This window comes from Corvus hawaiiensis, chromosome 5 (assembly GCF_020740725.1).
Source record: "Corvus hawaiiensis isolate bCorHaw1 chromosome 5, bCorHaw1.pri.cur, whole genome shotgun sequence".
Taxonomy (NCBI): Eukaryota; Metazoa; Chordata; class Aves; order Passeriformes; family Corvidae; genus Corvus; species Corvus hawaiiensis.
In genome coordinates, this window is record NC_063217.1 from 2,718,641 (window position 1) to 2,738,607 (window position 19,967).

The 19,967-nt window shown below is 40.4% G+C and overlaps 1 protein-coding gene across 2 annotated transcripts in view; it reads left to right on the forward strand.

Moving 5' to 3' along the window:
- Positions 1–19,967, forward strand: part of DNAAF9 (dynein axonemal assembly factor 9) — a 67,504-nt gene that overhangs the window by 6,663 nt on the left and 40,874 nt on the right. Inside the window, exons 2-10 of one of the 2 annotated variants that reach the window (XM_048302861.1) lie at positions 2,717–2,796; positions 8,241–8,360; positions 9,176–9,300; positions 12,591–12,687; positions 13,933–14,039; positions 16,451–16,528; positions 17,625–17,723; positions 18,573–18,628; positions 19,621–19,756. In XM_048302861.1, coding sequence (XP_048158818.1) covers positions 2,717–2,796; positions 8,241–8,360; positions 9,176–9,300; positions 12,591–12,687; positions 13,933–14,039; positions 16,451–16,528; positions 17,625–17,723; positions 18,573–18,628; positions 19,621–19,756 — 898 coding nt within the window. Of the gene's footprint in view, positions 1–2,716; positions 2,797–8,240; positions 8,361–9,175; positions 9,301–12,590; positions 12,688–13,865; positions 14,040–16,450; positions 16,529–17,624; positions 17,724–18,572; positions 18,629–19,620; positions 19,757–19,967 lie in introns of those variants that run through there. The other variant, XM_048302862.1, reaches the window with a different exon arrangement.

A 19,967-nucleotide genomic window follows, 5' to 3' on the forward strand; every position in this document is an offset into this window, starting at 1 on the left:
TCATCTGAGAACTTTAAATATTTTTAAGGGCTGTACCAAAGTTATAATTTATTTGAAAAATAATGGAAGTAATTCTAGGAGAGTAAAACTCCTAACCTGAAAACTTAAGGAAGGAAAAAAATACCCAACCTGCAAGAACTCTTCTCCCCCAATTCTTCTTCCTCTTTTCTACCCACCACTTGAACTGATGAGAAAGTACTTTCCCAGAACTTAAGAAGCTTAAATCCCATTTATTTTGCTTTTCTCTGCTCTGGTCTTCTTGCACAGACTCATAACACTACTTCTTTTAAATGATAAATGTGTGTTAGTGGGTCACTCGTGTGGGAAGCCTTTGAAATTAAAATTTAACGATCTTAGGAACAGCTTACCTTGTTTCATATGGTAATGTTTTTTAATAAATGGAAAAATCTTTCCCCTTGAGTTTCCATACTTGTTCTTTGTCAAATTGAGTTCTAACTATTCCATTCTTCTATAAGTGATCAGTATAGGGGGAAAATGATAGCAAAATCAAGCTATGTATTCCTGCTGTGTTTATAATGGACAAGAAGTTTTAAAAATGTTACACAGTCCTGAAAAACCTGGTTTTGGCTGGAGAATTACTTAAATTTGCCTTCAGAGTTGACCATGAGTAACAGAGGGATTATTGCATCTTGTTTCTGAGGAGCTGAAGGGAAATCTCTCTCTTGTGCCCTCAGCATTTTTTCTGTTGACTGTTTCTTTCCTCACTCTGAGCAGAAACAGGAAGATGCATCCTCTGATAAGGAAAATGTTTGATTAAAAAGTCACTCTGGGAGCTGCTTGCTGAAGTCCTTGGACATGCTTTTTCTCCATTTTGTCCTTCAGATCCTCTCAGGAATCATGGAAGCGATTCCTTTGCAGGCAGGTCAAGAGCATTTTGAGGAGGATTTCATTTATGGGCAGCTTTGTACAAAAAGTTGCTTCCACGTTCTTGTTTTTTTCACAGAGGCTCCAGCGATCCTGCAGCTGCTCCTCAAATAACTGTGGGCTTGTGCAACTTGTGCTGCTGTTTCCATACCAACAAATGAAACAAGTCCAATTTGTTTGTGCCCACAGTGAAAAGTCTGGGGATTTTTTTCCTGCTCTCTATCTCGTGATATGGGAAGTATGAAAAGATGAGCACTGCATAGCTTGTAATGAATCATCTCTCACCCGGCTGATCTGGGCTCCTGTTTAATGATGGGATGAAAATCTTCCAGAATAAGATACAAAATCTTAATTTTGTCTAGCTCTGAGATTCAGTTTTAGGTGAGGTTTGAAGGAATGAATAATTAGTAGTTGCTAAAGTGTGCAGCATAAAGGTCAATGTGGTTTTCATGAATTTCCTGGCATCACCCATGTAGGCAAACATCTGATAGTACCTGATGAAGTGTCTTTGCTGTCACCAGTGGCTTTAATTTCCGTTTCCATATCTAAGACTGGATCAAAATATCCATCCATCCATCCATCCATCCATGATCCAGCAGAGTATATCATATAAATTGGAAAGTGTCAGGTGAAAAGAATAATTGAGGGATTCAGAACTGAAACATGTGACTTAAAAATGGGAAAAATTAATTCTGGAGTGGTTTGCACTGACTTTGTGCTTCCCATGAAAACATCTCTAAATGAAGTGTTTTCTGTCCTTTATCACTGATGTTTGAATTTCACTTAGATTAGCCATAATGGAAACCTTTCATGTTCATTCTTTCAGAGAAAGTTAGAGCACAATAATTGTAGTATTGCTGAAAAGACCTATTTGCTTTTTTACTTGGTTAAAGTAGTGCTGAAAATAGAAATATTTGACCTTACTTTATTGTTTGTTTGAACTGATCATAAATTTAGCTCTGTTTGAGTGTTTCTGTGAGAGACATTTGTTTCCTGGAGGTGAACAGCTCATAGTTCTATAAACAAGTCTATAAACAAGAAATCCCATTCAGTAATATCAACAGTGAAATTTCTTGTCTTTAATCTGTATTTAAACAAACTCACAGAACGTTGCCTGGAAGCATAAATTATGTTGCTCTCTGTATGGCTGTTGTAGCTGAAAGATGCATATTGGGCAACTAAATTAAAATTTATATAATAAACTATTCACTTTGATTATAAAAAATCTGGTTGTTGCAGATGGAATTTTTGCCTCGTTTAAAGACAAATATTGGACAGCTGAATTAAAACTTATATAATAAACCATTCATTTTGTGTGTAAAAAATCTCAGCAAGACTTGGCATTGTTTCATTTCTCTTTAATGTTTGAATTGATGATCTTGGAGGTCTTTTCCAACCTTAATGATTCTCCTGATGATGCTGGAGGTGCTGAAACTCCTCTTTCCCAAACTCCTGTTGGGATATAGGTGCTCCTGTGGTCCCTTCTGATGTTGCTTTGCTTTTTGGTTCTTTGATAGAGAAGGGAATTGCTGCTGGCCTGGTGAGGGCAAACCTGAGCAGCAATTTTTGCCAGGTTGGAGATTAACAAAGCAGGTGGATAGAAGGGATAATTACAGGTTCCAGTCTTCTCACAATGCTGTGGACTTCATCTTTTAGTGGGCAAAAATAATCGGGAATGGTTTAAGGTCCATGTCTCAAGAAAAAATACCCAAATTGAAGTGTGTCCATTTAGTTTATATAATAAAGAAAACAAAGCTGGGTCAGCTCTTCAGTCTCCCAAGCTGACATTTCACAACAGCGACCTTGAGAACAAATTCTCTTTCTTTTGCAGCTGCAGCCGCCTCCGAAATATTCAGAGCATCCTGACACAGAGCAGCAAATCTCAACCTGATGGAATCCTCTGCATTTTAGGTTAGTGTTACATTTTTTTGTTCTCATTATCCTGATAAAGATACCACGAGTTTCAGAAAGAAGTCAGTCATCTCCTTCCTGCTTCAAGCCCCAGCCTCATTTCTCAGGGAATGAACAGTTGATTGCTACACTTTCTTGTCCCTAAACAATTCCTCAGCCTATTTACTGATTTTGGGCAAAAAAGTTTAAAGAGTGGCATGAGAAACCTGGGAGGCAGGTAAGAGTTAAATGTTGGCACATAAACAGCATGTGGTTTCAGTGTTTTATTTCTTCTGGGATTGGGAGAAAAGGGCAGGAGGAAATAAAGGTGCATGTGCAAGTGTGCTCTAGAAAAACAACAGGGGTTTTGTACTGCTTTACTACCATTTCATTGACTCTTGTTTCATATTATATAATCGGTGTCAAGATATTAAAGGAAAAATCAGACATTATGATTGAAAACTTGAGTCCTTAGAGAAAAGGACTGAGGAGTGATTGTTTAAATAATATATTACAGTTAAAGAGAAGAAGTCTGATGTAGCCCTAAAGAAGCTCTGTGTAGGGAGTGATACAACAGTCTGATTTTTTAGGATTTTTAAATTCCATTTTTTAATGATGTAGCAAAAGAACTTAAAATTCATTTACTGGCCCACAAAGTAAAATTTATAAATATATATATAACCTCATTCTCTTGGAGTCAATGCAAGCTGTACAACATGACCCTTGATACACTACATTCTCTGGGGTAAGAGGTTAAATCTCTGGCTAAGTAGTAACTGTACAGCCAAAAGGTCTGTGAGGTCACTGTGTCAGCCTTCCAGTGAAACTTAATCATACAGGATAAACTCCTTGGGTTTTGTCTTTGCTGCTAATTTAATTTCATAAAACATTACAAGTTGTGCCATCTCACCGATGACACTGCAGTATTTAATTATTGTTAACTCTGAGACTGCAGAAAGTCCCAGGTAAAGAACAGTCACTGAGAGCATGGCCCCAGCTTTAAGGAAAGCAAAGGAATTGCTTTGTGTAATTCTCAGTGTCATGTGGAGGATTTAATTCTGTTCATGAGACCATACCTCTTAGTAAATAAGCACTTGTGGTATGGAAATATAGGAGGTGCGTTTTGTTGGGAGTCTTGTGCTTTGCACTGATCTCTCAGCACCCACAATGGGGCTCTTGTCTGCTCTGACCTGGCTCCTGTAGCCTGCAGAATTTCTGGCATAACTTCCATTAAACAGGCATGTCACTGTTATAAATGCATTAAATCTGTCATCAAATACAAGCTTCAGATGACAAAAAACATGTAGTTTTACATCCTGAGTCCTGTTGACTTGTGTGGAAAGTGGATACTCATAACTCTGCTTTTTTACAGTCAGTGCATGTTCTGTTTCACTTGGCTGCTTTTAATGGCCTGGAGTAAATGCAGTTGCCTCACCTCAACTTCAGTTTCATACTGGCCTGTGAGATAAAAACAACATAAACTTCCAGAGCTTTGCTTCAAGTTCATTAATAATTTGTACTGAAATTAAACCCAGCATTGTGATATCCCAAAGAGAGATGAGAACTGACCCACTGTTGATACAAGTATTTAAATGTAGTTCCAGCTGATTTTTAAAAAAGAGTCCCCTGATCTGAGTTTGAAGTGGTTGCATGGTAACATTCCTGCATTTTCTGCTGGGGAGAAAAAGCCTCACAACTGACAGGAAAAAGGAATTTGGAGGTTGGCCTGTCAGATGTCTTTAAAAAGCTGTGATGTCTCAGCTGGAGTGTGTTGCTGTTAAGGCTGGTCTACTTAAATTATACTGTAAACTGTTGTTTATGATAGTGGTGTTTCTTGCAGCTTTCAGCAGAGATTTTCAGCTCGTGGTTCAGTTGCTCTGATTTCTAGAGATGTGCATTTACTGTTAGCAGGGTGTGTCTGTACCTGACTGTAGTTGTAGCTGCTCTGATTGTGGATCAAACTGTTTCACTATTCAGCACAGCTTGAGCTGAATTTTTGCAAACATTGATACTTATTTTTTATTCTCCTCGAAGAGTGTGGGGATACTTTCAAGGCTGTTCCAGTAAATCTTTATTTTACCTTGGTTTAGTTCACACGTTGCTACTTCTGTAGATTATTTTTTCTCTATTATATCCATCCTACACAGAGCTCTTCCTGCTGGGGTTTCTCCCACATTCTAAGAACATTTAGTACATTGCACTGACAGTGCATCACATTCCCTTTCCAAACAGAGACTATCTTAAGGATTATTCTGCCAGCAGTTCCACAATTGTGTGTTGGTTTTGGGCCAATGTCTAAAGGTGATGTGTCCACTGCCTCCAGCCTCACCTCCCTGCTCCCTCCGTGATGTCCCCACGTGCATTTTGCATCGGTGCTGGTGGTGTTCGGTATCTTGCACCCACTTCATCTTACCGAGCAGACAGATTTTTCCCCCTGGATTTGGCCAGGATGTTTTCTGCCAATTTAGCAAACTGAATGGGCTCGCTGAGGGGCAGCTGAGCCCTGGCTGCAGGAGCAGGAGCAGGAACGGCTCCTCGGGGCTCAGACTGAGTCATTGTCTGCCCACACCCTGGCGATGAGTTGGGAACAGGCGGGGGAGTTACCAAACTCCAAGCTCAGCTGGAGACAGGCGTCGGGGTTTCCTAATTAATGGCCTTGCCCATTGTTCTGGGGAGGACTCCTGATATGCTCTCGGGGGTATCTTATCTTGGTCATTGTTTCATTTCCTGTTTGTTTTCTGCTAACTATATCTGTTCCTTTAACTCCATAAGTTTCTTTAGAATAGCACTAAAGCCTCTGTGTGAAAGCTTCTGTCTGGATGAGATACTTGAAAGACCCAAGCAGACCACAAATCCCAAATATGCTGCAGAGTTCATGGTTTTCTGTTAAACTAATGCCTTCCCTGCATGCCTGTCAGTGCTCTGAAAGCAGTAAATTCACCCACATCCTCTGTTACAAGAGTTAAATTTGTCAGCTGTCCCCCCTTAACATCTTTTTGTTTTCTCTTCCCCTCCTTCTGTCATTACTGAAAAAGCAGGGGTTTCGTGTTTGGCTTGGAAGATCTTCCCTGCTTGAAGCTGGTGCACCCAGATAAAATCTCAAACTCTTCAAGTGAGGGTGACATCATAACTGTTTTTTTTTTGTTTTTTTTTTTTTTAATGAGGGCAGGTTCTCATTTTTCTTCTGATCTTCCAGAAATTACAATCACAGGATCATAGAATGGTTTAGATTGGAAGGGACCTTAAAGATTATGTAGTTCCAACTCTGTCCCATGGGCAGGGATACCTTGCACTATCCCAGTTTGCTCTAAGGTCTGTCCAGCCTGGCCTTAGACACTTCCAGGGATGGGGCAGCCACAGCTTCTGTGGGCCTCCCCACCCTCACAGGGAGCAATTCCTTCCCAGTATTCCATCTAACCCTGCCCTCTGGTACTGGGAAGTCATTCCCCCTTGTCCTGTCACTTCATGCTCTTGTCCCAAATCCCCCTCCAGCTCTGCTGGAGCCCCTTTAGCCACTGGGAGGGTCTCTGAGATCTTTCTGGAGCCTCTTCCCCAGGCTGAACACCCCCAGCTCTCCCAGCCTGTGTGTGCCAGATTATTGCTCCTCTGACAGCCGTCAGAAGGTGCCTCAGTTGGGGAAGTAATCAGTAAAACAGATTATCTTCAGGACATTGTGTGTGCTCACTTTCCAAGGTTGCAGCTCATTCCAAGGAGACGGATTACATTTAAATAGAGTTCCCTAAAACAATGGGACAATTTCTTCCTGAAAGAAGGGAGTCTCCACTTGTTTGTAACTAAAATCCCACCTAGACACAAGGGCTTTGGCAGCAATAATTGGATGTTGAGTCCCATTAAATTCCGGATTGGTGTGCCTGCTTTCATGGGGCTGAAAATGTAAATAAAATAGAGGGACACATGTGAATGAGAGGTCAGAAACAGCAGGAGAATGAGGATTCAAAGATTATGGAAGGAAAGACTTTTTGAGGGCTGAGAAAGCTGGGACAGATGTGAGGCAGCTTCTCCATTTCCCAACACAGTCAAGGAATCACAGAATGTTTTGGGTTGGAAGGGACGTTAAAGATCATCTCAGTCCACCCCCTGCTATGGGCAGGGACACCTTCCACTATCCCAAGTTGCTCCAAGCCCCATCCAACCTGGCCTTGGGCACTTCCAGGGATGGTGAGTCCCAAACCTCTCAGGGTATGTCCAAGGAGTGCAGTGGTGCAATGTGTGGATTTGAAGGAATTGAATTTGTCTGTTCCATGGTTTTACACCAAATATCAGATACTCTGGAATACCTGTGAGCTACCCAAAGCTACTGAATGAACAAGGAGTTTATTAAGATGTGGGATTCAGTAGCTGGATGCAGACACAGCATCTGGTTAGCTCTTTAAAGCTGAAACATAACATGAAGAAGGAGCGTAAGTAGAAGAACCTGAGGTTTGTTCCAATTTTTGCCAAGTTCAGGTGACTCTTGACTGGTTTGGTTTCCAATTTAAGTCCTGAGACTCAGATGTCCAGGCCATGTTATTACATTATCAAAGTCCTGATCTCTCCTTTAGCAGTGGTAACAAATCCTAATTTCTTGGCAGCCATTCCACTGTATCCTAATGTAACAAATTTTAATTTGTTGGCAGCCATTCCACTGAATCCTAATAAAACTTGGTAGGAAAACTTGCCATTAGAGGAATTTTTTGGCAGTCAAGACTGGTGACCTCTGTGAAATGTGGATGGCAAGGATGCTGCTTAATGTGCAGTTTTACTTGTTTGAGAAAACTGGATTTATTACAGTAGAATTATGAATTATGACTGTGACTGTCATCCAGAGAGATGAAAATACTTTCTAAATCTGTGACCTCATTCCTTTCTTCTTGTATTTATCTTCTGTCTCCAGATATGCTCCAGATCTTCAGTTGTTTTCATTTAATTTTCCCAAGGACCAAGAAAGGTTTCCTTGGAAACTCTTTGTGCCCCATATGTTTTGTCAGAACATCTTTTCACAGTTTGTCAGAAGTCTGCACTGGCTCTCTGGTGACTCAGGGATTGCACTGTAACACTGATAAGATAATGTTTAATCATGTATTCTAAAGCAGGAGATTTGGGTCACGGGATTAGTTTGTTAGGAAGCTTCAATCAAGAACATATTAATTAGAATGCATCCTGCATCCAGACAGATGTGTGAATTACTAGACAAAATGGAATTTTTGATGCAGAGCACTGCAGAAACCAAGACATTTAAATTTTTAAAGGAATACTTGTGGATTTAGGTTGAAATTGGGTTGTCAGCATGTGGCAGCGATCTTGCAAAAACTCCTTTTTCCCTATCCTGTTCTCCCAGTGTGTTCAACTGGGGAGTTGAGTTCATACTCCTGCTTTAAAGTTTAATAAATTGGGGAAGAAAACAAACTTTTCAGGTGTACAGTGTTAGGACACACAACAATTCCCCTGTGGTTTTGCTTTTGCAGGGATAGACAGTCGATACAATGAAGGGTGCAGGGAGCTGGCAAATTATCTGCTCTTTGGTTTGTACAACCAGAACAACAATGACTTCGAAAGGACAGGCTTTCCTGAGGAAGTTCTGGATGGTGAGTAATGTTCTCAGCATGTTTTACCTGTTCTGGATGGAAGATGAGCAGAAAAAGGGACACACACACACAAAAAAGGTCATTAAATCTCAAGTTGTCTATCTGTGCCTGAAAATATCTTCTTAGAAACACTGCTGAAGAACTCATTCTTTAAATGATTAAAGAATATATTTCATATGTTTTATGCTTCACAAGTTAACCTCAAATGTTGTAAACTTACACAATTCCAGCCCATTAGTTCAGTCGATGTGTGTATGTACATGTTATTAATCATTGTGTGATCACACCTCTGTGGTTCTAAAGTACTTGAGCTCTTTTTCACTTCAGCACATTCACTCACCTTTGTCATATTTGGGAGGTGGCCAGTCACTGTGATCACAGCTTATTATTCCCTTATTTGCATGAAACTTTTGGATATCTCCCCCGCAGGCTGTGGTGGTGTTAGTTTTTAGTTGGAGCAGCTCTGATGTAATGTCAGGCAAGAGCAGCTGGAGTTTAGACTTCTGGACGTGCTCTGGGAGGACTCATCCTGACCCTCTTGGCTGCACAAAGGACAGGCTGATGCAAGTTCTGTGCAAGACTTGGGAATGACCCCACAGTTGTCTGGAACAGTAACAAGTGCTCTTGTACTTGGAGCTGCATGTGGCTGCCAACTGTTTCTTCTTCTTGTTTAAAAGAAATAAGGAATTCCACTGCATTCAGATAGTTGAACAATTTTCCTTTTTAATGAGGTACATGATAGAAAAAATGTTTTCTGTTCAGTTTCTTTTGTGTGTGGAGTCCTGATGCTGGAATATTTGTTCTGCTTGTTGCAGATATAATCATATTAATAAAACCTGACAGTGTTCATCTGTACTGCAACCCTGTGAATTACAATCATCTTTTGCCCTATGTGGCACACTGGAGGAACTTGCATTTCCACTGTCTGACTGAAAATGAGGTAAGTGAAAAATGAATGCAGACAAGATTTGTTAATGAACTTGTTAATGAACTGATCCTTGAAATGAAACTTCCAGAAGCCTTTTTTCCCTTTCATCCTCAGCAGGGGAGTGATCTGTGTGTATATGTGGGTATTAATCATTTGCTAAAGTGTGCAAGAAGAATATATTGTCAATACTTCTATTTGTTGGAGCGTGAAGACAAATTGCTCCTCTCTCCCAGTAATTGCTTTTGTTTTGAAATGAGTCAGTGATCTTCTAATGAGGGAAAAAACGTGGGTTGTGAGAAATGCAAAATCTGAATCAAATATCCCAGTCAACAGTGAGATTTCCAACAACAGCCTTGTTTGCTGCCAAAGCAGTGTTTGCATTGGTTGCCAGTAGTTTTAGAATATTAGAAAAGATGGGCTTAGTAAGTAATTTAAAATCAAGAATCTTCATTATGTATTTTCATGTTAACTACGAAATCTTTCTTTCAAGAACTATTAACCTCACTTCCACTACATCCCGTGACTGATGTGAGTTTCATCTTGAATTTAAAGGTCAAAGTATTCTAGAAAAACTCAATTTATTGTTGTGAAGTATTTTTAGAGGAGTAAAAATTGAAAATACCCTTTGGGTATAGAATAAGGACCTTTTCATTCCAGTTGAGACTGGAAATGCTTCTTCCTATATTGAGTTCTGTGTAGTTCCTTTTCTAAGTTAGAATTATACAGAATTCTGCAGGGAGTGGGTTTAAGCCTGTGATGTTGGTGGGTGAAGCCAGTGGAGAAATGAATGGGAAAGTCAGGGAGAGAAACCTTTTGTTCTGTTGAGTTTCCAGCCTGAAAGTGATGGGGTTTATAATAGACTGATTGTGTAAAATTTTATGTGGCTGGTTAATAGCTTAGATCACAGAATTAGGAAATAATTCAGGTTACAAGGGACTTCTGGAGATCGTCTTGTCCAACCTCCTGCTTCAGTGGTGAGATCAGATCAGGTTGCTCAAGGTCTTTTTGCATCTGGATGCAGAAAGCATCCAAAGATGATGACTGCAGAACCTCTGTTGGTGTCTACTCCATTTCCCCACTGTCCTCCTCTTGAAAAAGTATTTCCTTTTGTCAAACCCAAGCTTTTCTTGTTTTAAATCATGCCTTTTGTCATGACCATTGTGGAGAACCTGGCGTCACCGTCTCAGTAATATTTTGGTGGGTTTGAGGTGCACATATTGAGCAAGCCTGGATCTCTCCTTCTGGGGCAAGTGATCCATCCTTCTGATTGTGGTGGCTCTCCACTGAACTTGCTCCACTTTATAAATACCTTGTCCATGGGTCCCAAAACTTGTTGTGGATACAGTTCCAGGAGTGCAGCAGAGAGGGATAATTTTTGTTAGGATAAAACAGCTGAGCTCCAGGTTACAACATGCCCTATCAAAACCTAAAGCCTGGTTTCACAAGGCTTTTCTGTTGCCAAAATCCCTGCTGAAAGGGCAAATCTGATGCTGGGAAAACACATGCACTTTGGAATCAGGAACAGAGTAGTTCTTACCACACAGTTGCCAGTGCAACTGCAGTCTCAGCTCTTGTATTTTAAGCTTCATCTGCTTAGGGGCTTTGATATGATTTATCGTGGTAAGTAGGAACCTTAATCACACAGTGTTGGCTTGAAATAATGATGTAACTGGCAAGGTAAGCCATGTGCCTTGTTCTTTATGAAAACGAGGGGAAAGGTTTGATTTTTTTAAGGTGAAGATACAGTTTTACTTAATTGCTGCTTGATGTGAATGAGCTGAGCACTTCCAGTCCCATTCTCAATGTATAAGAATTGCCCGTTTCCTAGATTACTGCTGAAAGACAAACAAAACGTTGCTGTGTCAGGCTTTAAGTGTATCCTGTTTACAGGAGAATTGCCTGCAGTGGCTTTTAAGTACTTTTTTTAGTGATAGAAATAACTTCCTAAAAATGAAACCAAAAAAGTGCAAGAATTTTAGAAATAAATAAAACAGTGCTGTACCTGGCTCTGGCAAAACCTAGAGCTCCTCCTTCCTTTTTTCCCTTCCTACTTGCTTTAACTAGACCACAGGAATTTAAGTGAATATCCTAGTTACTGGAAAAAAAAACCCAATTTTTTTTTAGGAAATGCCCTTGTTTTCAGTGGCCAAATAGGATAAAATACTGAAATTTGATGTAGTAAAGTTGAAGTGACTGTATTTATTCCTGCAACAGCAGATTGTGAGCAAGCCTTTAGCACCCTGCCAAAACCCAAGTTTCTTACTCCAATGACATTTTTAAGTCCTGAGAAACTGGCAGTTGTTTGGGGCTTGGCTTTGAACTGCAACTTTGATCTGGCTTCCTGGGATTGAAGAAGGAACACGCCACAGAGGAGCTGGGGCTGCATCTTAAATTCAGGCTTGGCTTAAAAGAACTTGTTCTCAAAATAAATGTGTTGGGTGTACCCTGAAGCTCACAAAAAGTTCATAATCATATAATTTGCCTTGATGAGAAGCTCAGACCACTGCACATAAAAATAAAATAGGCAAAACACCTCTGCCTTCTGATCTTGCTCCAGAAAACAAGTGGCTCTTGAAGAAGCCAGCAGGGCTCAACCTGTTGGTTCCAAACTTGCTGCTAAACTGCGCCTTTTCGTGTCAAAGTCAGTGTGTTTTCAGGTTTGTGTGCTGTTATAAAAATGATTTGAGTGTGGTTTGTCTCTTCAGTCTGGTTTTGATGCTTTTCTGAGTTAGGATATTTGCTCTTCAGTCTGCTGAAGTCCCCAGTTCAGACAGTGTTACATGAGGGTTTCTCTTCTTCTTGCCTCCTCCTTTTCCTGCAGTTCACCTCTCCCTCAGACCAAAACTGGTTCTCATTGCCTAATCTGTGACCTGAGGCTTGTTCTGTCATTGATTTTCCTTGCTTAGTGTTGTTTAGCTGGTAAAACAGTATCTTATTTCAGTTTTTCTTCCCTCAATGGCATGTTTTTCATGGCACATCAGTTGGTCTCCTCAAAGTAACTTTTATCTTTCAAATCTAGATGTTAAAAGACTTCACTGAAAGCTGAAAATAAAGTTTATAATTATGCCTTCATCTGTCATGATTAAAAGCCTTGCTCTGAAGTTGGATTTTTTTTCCAATTTCCATTGGCTTGAGTGCATCCTTGCCATGATGGGATTTCCAAAATACAGAGAATAAAGAGGCTCTTGGGCTTCTGGAGGCTGTAGGCGATATTTTAGTGGTGTACATGCTGCATCTTCTCTTTATTACCAATCAAATTAGGGCATGCCTAATCCAATTTGATTTGAAATGACTTCTTTCAGTATGAAGATGAAGAAGCTGCAGAGGAATTCAAGATTTCCAGCTTTGTGGACATGGTCCGGGATTGCAGCCGCATCGGAATCCCCTACAGCTGCCAAGGTAGGGTGGTTTATGCTCAGGGTGAAAGTGTTTTGCACCCTGCAACTTCAGGGAATGAAGATTTCCTTGCCTTAGGAGAGAAATAAGGATTAGTAAGTCATTAGTTTCCTTTTAGCCTCTTTTTCCTTAAGAGTTGAATTTCTTTCTGAGCACTGGAAGCCCTCAGAGTTCATCTGGGGAATGAATGCCCCCAGCATGAGGCAGAGAAATGATTTGCATTCAGAGACGTGTCTTGAGCTGCTACAGAAGTTCTCTGTTCCCATGGGAGCTCCAGATAAATCCTTCTTTATGCAAGGGAAGAATAAACATTTCTTTATGCAAGTTTCCTTTTTTTAGTACTGAAAAAAACTGCCCTGCACGGCTTCCTGTTGGGATCTGGAGCCAGCAATGTAATCTTGCATTCTTTTTTTTATTTCTATTTCTTTATTGCTTCCCTTAGGGAAGGGTGATACGCTCTGACTGCCTGGAAAGTCATTAATGGCTCATGGGGGAAGGACACGGGTTCTGTGTTAGGAAGGATGAGAAGAAGTTGTGTAGCTTGAGGCTGATAACAACACTTCAGATGGTTTGCAGCTACACCAGGGAGTGCCAAGAGGAAGAGTTTTCCTCTCCCCCAACTTAAAATTCTGATTAAATGGGGATGATGGAAGAAATTCCTCCCTGTGAGGATGGTGAGGCCATGGCACAGGGTGCCCAGAGAAGCTGTGGATCCCTGGAAGTGTCCCAGGCCAGGTTGGACAGGGCTTGGAGCAACCTGGAAAAGTGCAAGGTGTCCCTGCCTGTGGCAGGGGGGTGGAATGGGATGGGCTTTAAGGTCCCTTCCCACCCAAACCGGTCTGGGATTCTGGGATGTTGACAGTATTTACTTAAGGCCAAGTATTTGAGGAACTGGAGTAAGCAAAGCTCCCTGTTTATTATCTTGAATTTTAATAGGCAGCTTTGTTAATCAGCTTGTAATGAAGCTTGCAAGGAGATGTGGAATATCCTGAGAAAAAGGGACGAAATTTGGGGTGTAGAGGAGCTTCTAAAAGCTGCCATCTACACAAAAAATATTTTTCACTTAAAGATTTTCAGTTGTACAAAGATGGGATAAATGAGACCCTCTGTGAATCTCAAGGCCTCAGAGAGAGCTGAAGTGCCAGGATTTGGGAGGGAATGTTGCTGTGCTCGCTTTGCAGGCCACCTGCAGATATTTGACTGAAGTGCCAGGATTTGTGAGGGAATGTTGCTGTGCTTGCTTTGCAGGCCACCTGCAGATATTTGACATGTTCATCGTGGAGAAGTGGCCGATCGTCCAGGCCTTCGCGCTGGAGGGCATCGGCGGCGACGGCTTCTTCACCATGAAATATGAAGTGAGTGTTTTCCTTTCTTGTTTGCTTTCCGAAGCAGAAGTTACTCATGAAATTATTTTGTTTGGAAAGTACTTTTTGAGATGATCTAGTCGTGACTCATTGCTCGAGTGAGCTGCTAAATTGGATAAAGTTTTTGGGGATCTTGTAAAACTGAGTTTTAACTGTGCCAGGATGGAGACCCCATGGTGTTGCTGAGATTCTGTTTTGAGCTACACAGCACTTTGTCCTGGATAAACCATTATTTGGACATTCTCCCCAGGCCTCTGCTGTGATTTAGAACTTCTTTCCTTTCCTTCTAGAGCTTCCTCTACCAATAACCAATTTTTTTACCCCTACATGGATTTTTTTTTTTTACCCCTAATTTTTTAGAGGGGTTATAGATCTTCAAGAGCAGAGCAGGAGGAGCTGGTTAGTCACAAACACCCTGAGATGAGCTCAGGAAATAAGAAGTGACTGTATTTCTTGGGTCACTGGTTTTGACTGAAGAGATGCATCTCCTTCTCTCACTGACATTTTATATTCATGGGTCATCATACCCTGCTGAATACGGCATCAGTCAGGATTTATTTGCTCCTATATTTGATAATGACTTGCTGTTCCACTCTGAGCAGCTTCTGTCATTGATTTGCCCATTTATTAATTATGCTCTGAACAGCATTTTCAGATGACAGTTTTGCATTTCTGTACTTGTTTAAAGCTTCTTTGATTTCATTTTTTGAACCTCTGCCACAGCAATGCAGATGTCCCATTTTTCTTATCACTCTTCTTCACCCATTTTTACAGCCACAGTGGGCTTTTGTCTGACTCCTGATAGCTGGAAAACCCCCAGAGAACTAATAGTGCCATTGTTAAAGTCTCATCATATCTAGAATTGTACATGCTTGCTCAGAAATCTGTTCTGTGAGTAGTTCATGTTCAGTTTCTGAGCACTGTTCTCTTTCCACTGGTTCCTTTCTTCAGGCTTTTTTTTCATTCCATCACTGGTCCTGTAACACCTTGTGGTGTGAACCTGGCCAAATCATTAAATACAGAGTGCAAACAGATGAGCACCTTTGGGGAGAACAATCAATAGTCCTTCTTGATGTCTGAAATGAGTCAATGAAAATTTGACCGGCAATTCAGGAGCTGTTTGGGTCTTTAATTGCCCTTTAATTACCCCAGTTCATTTCATAAATCTGTGGAGGCTCTGAAAAAATGTTGAGGCACTGTGGCACAGACAGAACCTCTCCTGTGTGATCCAGGGAGTTGATCCTGTCTCCAGGCACTCCTGAATACTTAAAAAGGAGCAGGGAAAATTCTTGGACTCCTTTTTTAAGAGCAATCACGTTGGCTCTGGCAGTCCAGCCAGCTCCACCTGGAGTTCTTGCTTGCTTCCTCCTTGAAAATCATGAGGGGATTTCAAGTGGGAAGTGACATTCTTAACTTCTTACGTGAGTGTTTGTGTGGTTCTCTGTCAGGCAGCTGCTCTGTGTCACTCATGGGGGAGGAAGCCAGTCTGGGAGGGAAGTGCATTTGGGATCACTGTGAATAATCTATGAATTAATACTTCTGCCATTATTAAAAGGGGAGTTTTTAGCTGCATTTTTAGCTCAGACTTTCCCTCTGAGATTTTTCCTCTGGTGTGTGTTCTCTAAGATTTGAATATAATTGAAGGATGATAATTTAGGATTTTTCCCAGTTTTTTAAAGGCAGTTGCTCTCTTACTGCAGAAGTCAGAGTTGCTCAAGATGCTGTAATACAGAGAATTTACTGATAGCTGGATGGAAGTGAGCTCTGGAAATCATTATTAACCTACCTGATTACACGAGTACCTGGAATAACTCTAAAGCAGTGGGTTAAGAAAATTCCAGCCAGTGTTGCATTTTTAACTGAGTGAGTGGTGGAGAACCCTGTAAATGCAGAAATCATTCAGATGCAAGCATCCCTTAAGAATATATTTTTAAATATCACTCTCATATGCATCATCCTACTACTTGGAAGAAAGTACTGCAAAGTTAAACTGTCTTAGCCTAAATTGACATCAGCTTGGAGCAAGAACTGGCTGGTGCTCAGGATGAGTAACCCTGGAATCTGCTTCTTGGCTGTCTTAGCTCAGAAAACTCATCTTGCCCTTCTGCCTGCACCAGCTCATGCTGCTCTTTGCTATTAAACTGAAAAACTTTGTGAAATGATTTGTTTGGAGGATGCAAAGAAAGATTTGCACAGAGTTCAAACCCTCACTGGAGGAGATGAGTCTCTGCACTTGGATCTGGTCAGTTCTTTTGTAACAGGGTAAAAATATTTGTGGAATCAGAGTTAAGAAGCACTGTTAGACAGGGCAGTGTGTTAAAGGCTGCCTCAGTGCAGCTTAAACCTGAATCTGTGGCCTTCTTCGTGGTGTTTTTCACAGAAATGTTTAAAATCTCTTTCAGTTAATGGATGTCAGTGTTGACTTGTGGAAGACCTACAGCAAAATGGATCCTGTGTCCTTGGAGGATTTGCTCTTTGAGGTAATGCAGGTGAAATGTTCTGCATCAGCTCCTGCTTGGTGTAACCACAGAGTAAAAGTGTTGTGATTTTGTTTGGTTTAATTAAGTTTATGGACTCAATCTACAGGCTCTGCCTGCTGTTGCTTGCAGGGTCTCCTTCCATTCCTTAAATCTACCAAAAACTCAGCAAAACACCAAAATAACTTGTCTTGGTTTCCTTGAATTTCTTAGTTTGTGTGAAATTCTCCTGGAAGTTTTTCTTTGTGTCATTAAACCATGTACAAAGTACACGAAGTTGCTGTGTTTTTGTGTGTTAATCCTCCTTTTGCAGCTAGGAGGGTTAAAAAAATCCCCTTTAACACACAGCAATTCTTCCAGGAGAAAAAAAGCACTTTTTGGGATGCTTTGTAACCCCTTTAAGTGGGGAACAGTGACACTCAGTGGCTGCCCTGATGCTTTGGGAAATACAAACAGTGGGAAGGGATTCTCACATTAATGCCATGCTCTGGTCTCAGTGCTAGAGGAGAAAGCATTGTATAAATAATAGTATTTATAATTTAATAGTATATATATATGTTATAATTAGTGGTATATATTAATATTTTAGCTTGACAGCAATTTAATATGTAGCAAATTCAGCAGGAATTATTCTTTATTAATAAAATATTAGTAGTTCACACCAATTTGGTTGTTTAATCAACTGCTGTAATGAAAATTAAAATATCATAAAGTTTTTATGAGGCTCTCAGTCTAAGTAATCGCTCTCTGATATTTCACCTCTCCCTCTCTGTGTGGAAGTGAGATTAATGTTTGGGATTTACCCTACACCTGTTAAGTCTACTCTGAGCAGACCTATTTATCATAATTCGAAGTTTTCATCCTGAAAGTTGTTGTTAAATTGATTTAAATTTTCTGAAAAAAATAAACATAAACCACACACCCACAAAAAAGACACCCTGAAAGCCAGCAGAATGTCCTTATCTTTTAAAACATATTTATTTTCTTGAGTTTATTGTTTCATTGGGCAGTCTGTATTCCAATGAAATGTCACCTTTGCCTTCCTTTCTCTTCTCTTAACACTTGCCTTGGGAAGTAATGTCAAATGTTTTCCTTCTAGGATTTAATGATTTTTGAACACCAGTGGACCAACTTTTTTGCTAATTTTGACACTGAAATTCCCTTCATTCTGGAACTTTCAGAATCTCAGGCGGGGGAGGTAGGCCTGCTTCAGCAATCCTCGAAAATCCTGCTGTTATCCATGCAGAAGGAATAATTATTCAGCATTATTTTGTTTTTTTTTTTTTCCCTATCCCATCTCACCTTTCATGTTTGAGGAGTAAAAATGCATGGTTTGGGGTTTTTTTTAAGTCACCACCCACCTTAAAAATCCATGGTATGATGGCTTAGGACTGCTGGGGTAATTCAGGCAAGTGTTTGCTTGCTGATAATTCAATTTAGGTGATTTATATATGCACAAGAGATATTTGTAGGTAGATTAACTTTCATTTGGATGGAATCTGGTATGTGCAGGGCTTAACCAGTTGAATTTGGACATATCAAGCCTCGAACATAACTGAGGGGAGCACAGAGCATGGGAGAAAATAGCACAGGATTTCTGGGGGTGGCTGTTGCTTTTGAAGCATTTTGTTGCTTTTTTGATGCATTTTGAAGCATTTTGATGCTTTTCTGGATGCATTTTGAAGCATTTTGATGCTTTTCTGGATGCATTTTGAAGCATTTTGTTGCTTTTGGATGCATTTTGAAGCATTTTAATGCTTTTTTAAAGCATTTTTTTACTTCCTCTGGGATCGTGGAAGGTGTCCCTGCCCATGGAAGGGGGTTGGAACTAAATGGGCTTAAGGTCCCTCCCAACCTAAACCATTCAATGATTTAAAATATGAGAGACTTAGTGGTGTTTATGTTTGTTTGTGGAGGTTGGAAGTATTTTTGAGGGTTCAGGAGTTTTCTTTGAGAAGGACAATTCAGGTTTTTTCTTAATGATAGGATATTTCACACTTTCCTTCATATGCTTCTTAATAAATTTTTTTTTTTCAATTCTTCACAGCCCTTCAGAAGTTATTTCAGCCATGGCATGATCTCAAGCCATATAACAGATAACAGGTAATTATTACCCATTATTCCCTGGGGTGTCAATAGTTCCTCAATATTTTATTTCCATATCCCTGATGCCATAATGCTTAAAATTCCTTGTGGGATCATCTCAATATATCCCATTTCATACTGGAAAAAAGCCCCATGCAAAGGCAGTTCCTGGGAGGATAAGCTGAATTTTCACAGGATTTAATGCTGTAGTTCTTACATATATCATGAAATTTTGTGCATTATGATCAGTTCCTTTCCTGTTCCATCCCTGGAAACCCCAGCTGGGTTGGACAGGGCTTGGAGCAAGCTGGGATAGCGGAAGGTGTCCCTGCCCATGGCAGGGGGTGGACTGAGATGATCTTTAAGGTCCCTTCCAACCCAAACCATCCTCTATGGCAGAGTTTTAACTGAAAGCTGTTGTTTAGCTGAAGGTTGTGTTGCAAAATCCACGTTGTGCTGTTTTGAGCTAAATTGAGGTTTGTTTATCTTCTTGAATCTCTCTGCACATTCTTCAGTATGTGGGACAAACCAGTGGAATTCAATGCCCTTCGTTGCTGGCAGCATCCTCTGTTGTTTGCATTGCAATAATGAAAAGAAAATCCTTGACCTCTCCAGCTGAGTCTTGGGCCCAAAGCCAGAACTGAACCCAAAATAGTTTTGTTTGTTTCCAACACGGTCTTTTCAGGGTTTTTCAAGATGGTGAATTTTAAACTAAGCAGCTTTTCAAGGCAGTTTAAGATGAAAGAATCTTCCAAGAGCATTGGGGAACAGCCTTGAGATATGTTATTGTATTTTAAAGAATTGATCATCTTTTTAATGCAAGTGGGTTTTTTCTTTGGAGTTTGGTCCTTTCAGTGGGAAGTTTCGTGCAGCTTTACTAATTTTTTTTGATCCCACTCCTGTAGTGAGAAATTCAGCAGTTAGTCCATTACACTTGAAAGCTTTGATTTCACTTGTTGTTTGTAAACTTCCTGTGATGTTTTGGTGGTGATTCCCTCTCTCCTCCTAAGCCCGAGCCGGCAGCCCTTTGTCCTGTTTGGCAGCCACTCCACGAAGGAAAACTTGAACTCTGGGAACTTTAATTTTCCATCTGAAGGACATCTGGTTCGAAACACTGGCCTTGGTGGAAGCACTGCCAAGCATATGGTAAGCCTCTGGAGTAGTTATCTGAGATTTTAAAGCATTGTAGATGCTCTTTTTCTTCGTATATTTTTTGTGGTTATCTTCCATAAGTTAAATACTTCATTCTTCTTAACATAAAGCAGCTTAGCAATCCATCAGTTTAAGGAACAAATTTGCTTTTTCTTTCTCTTTCCATGTTAAACCATACTGGATTCTTAATCAGGGGACTGCTGAA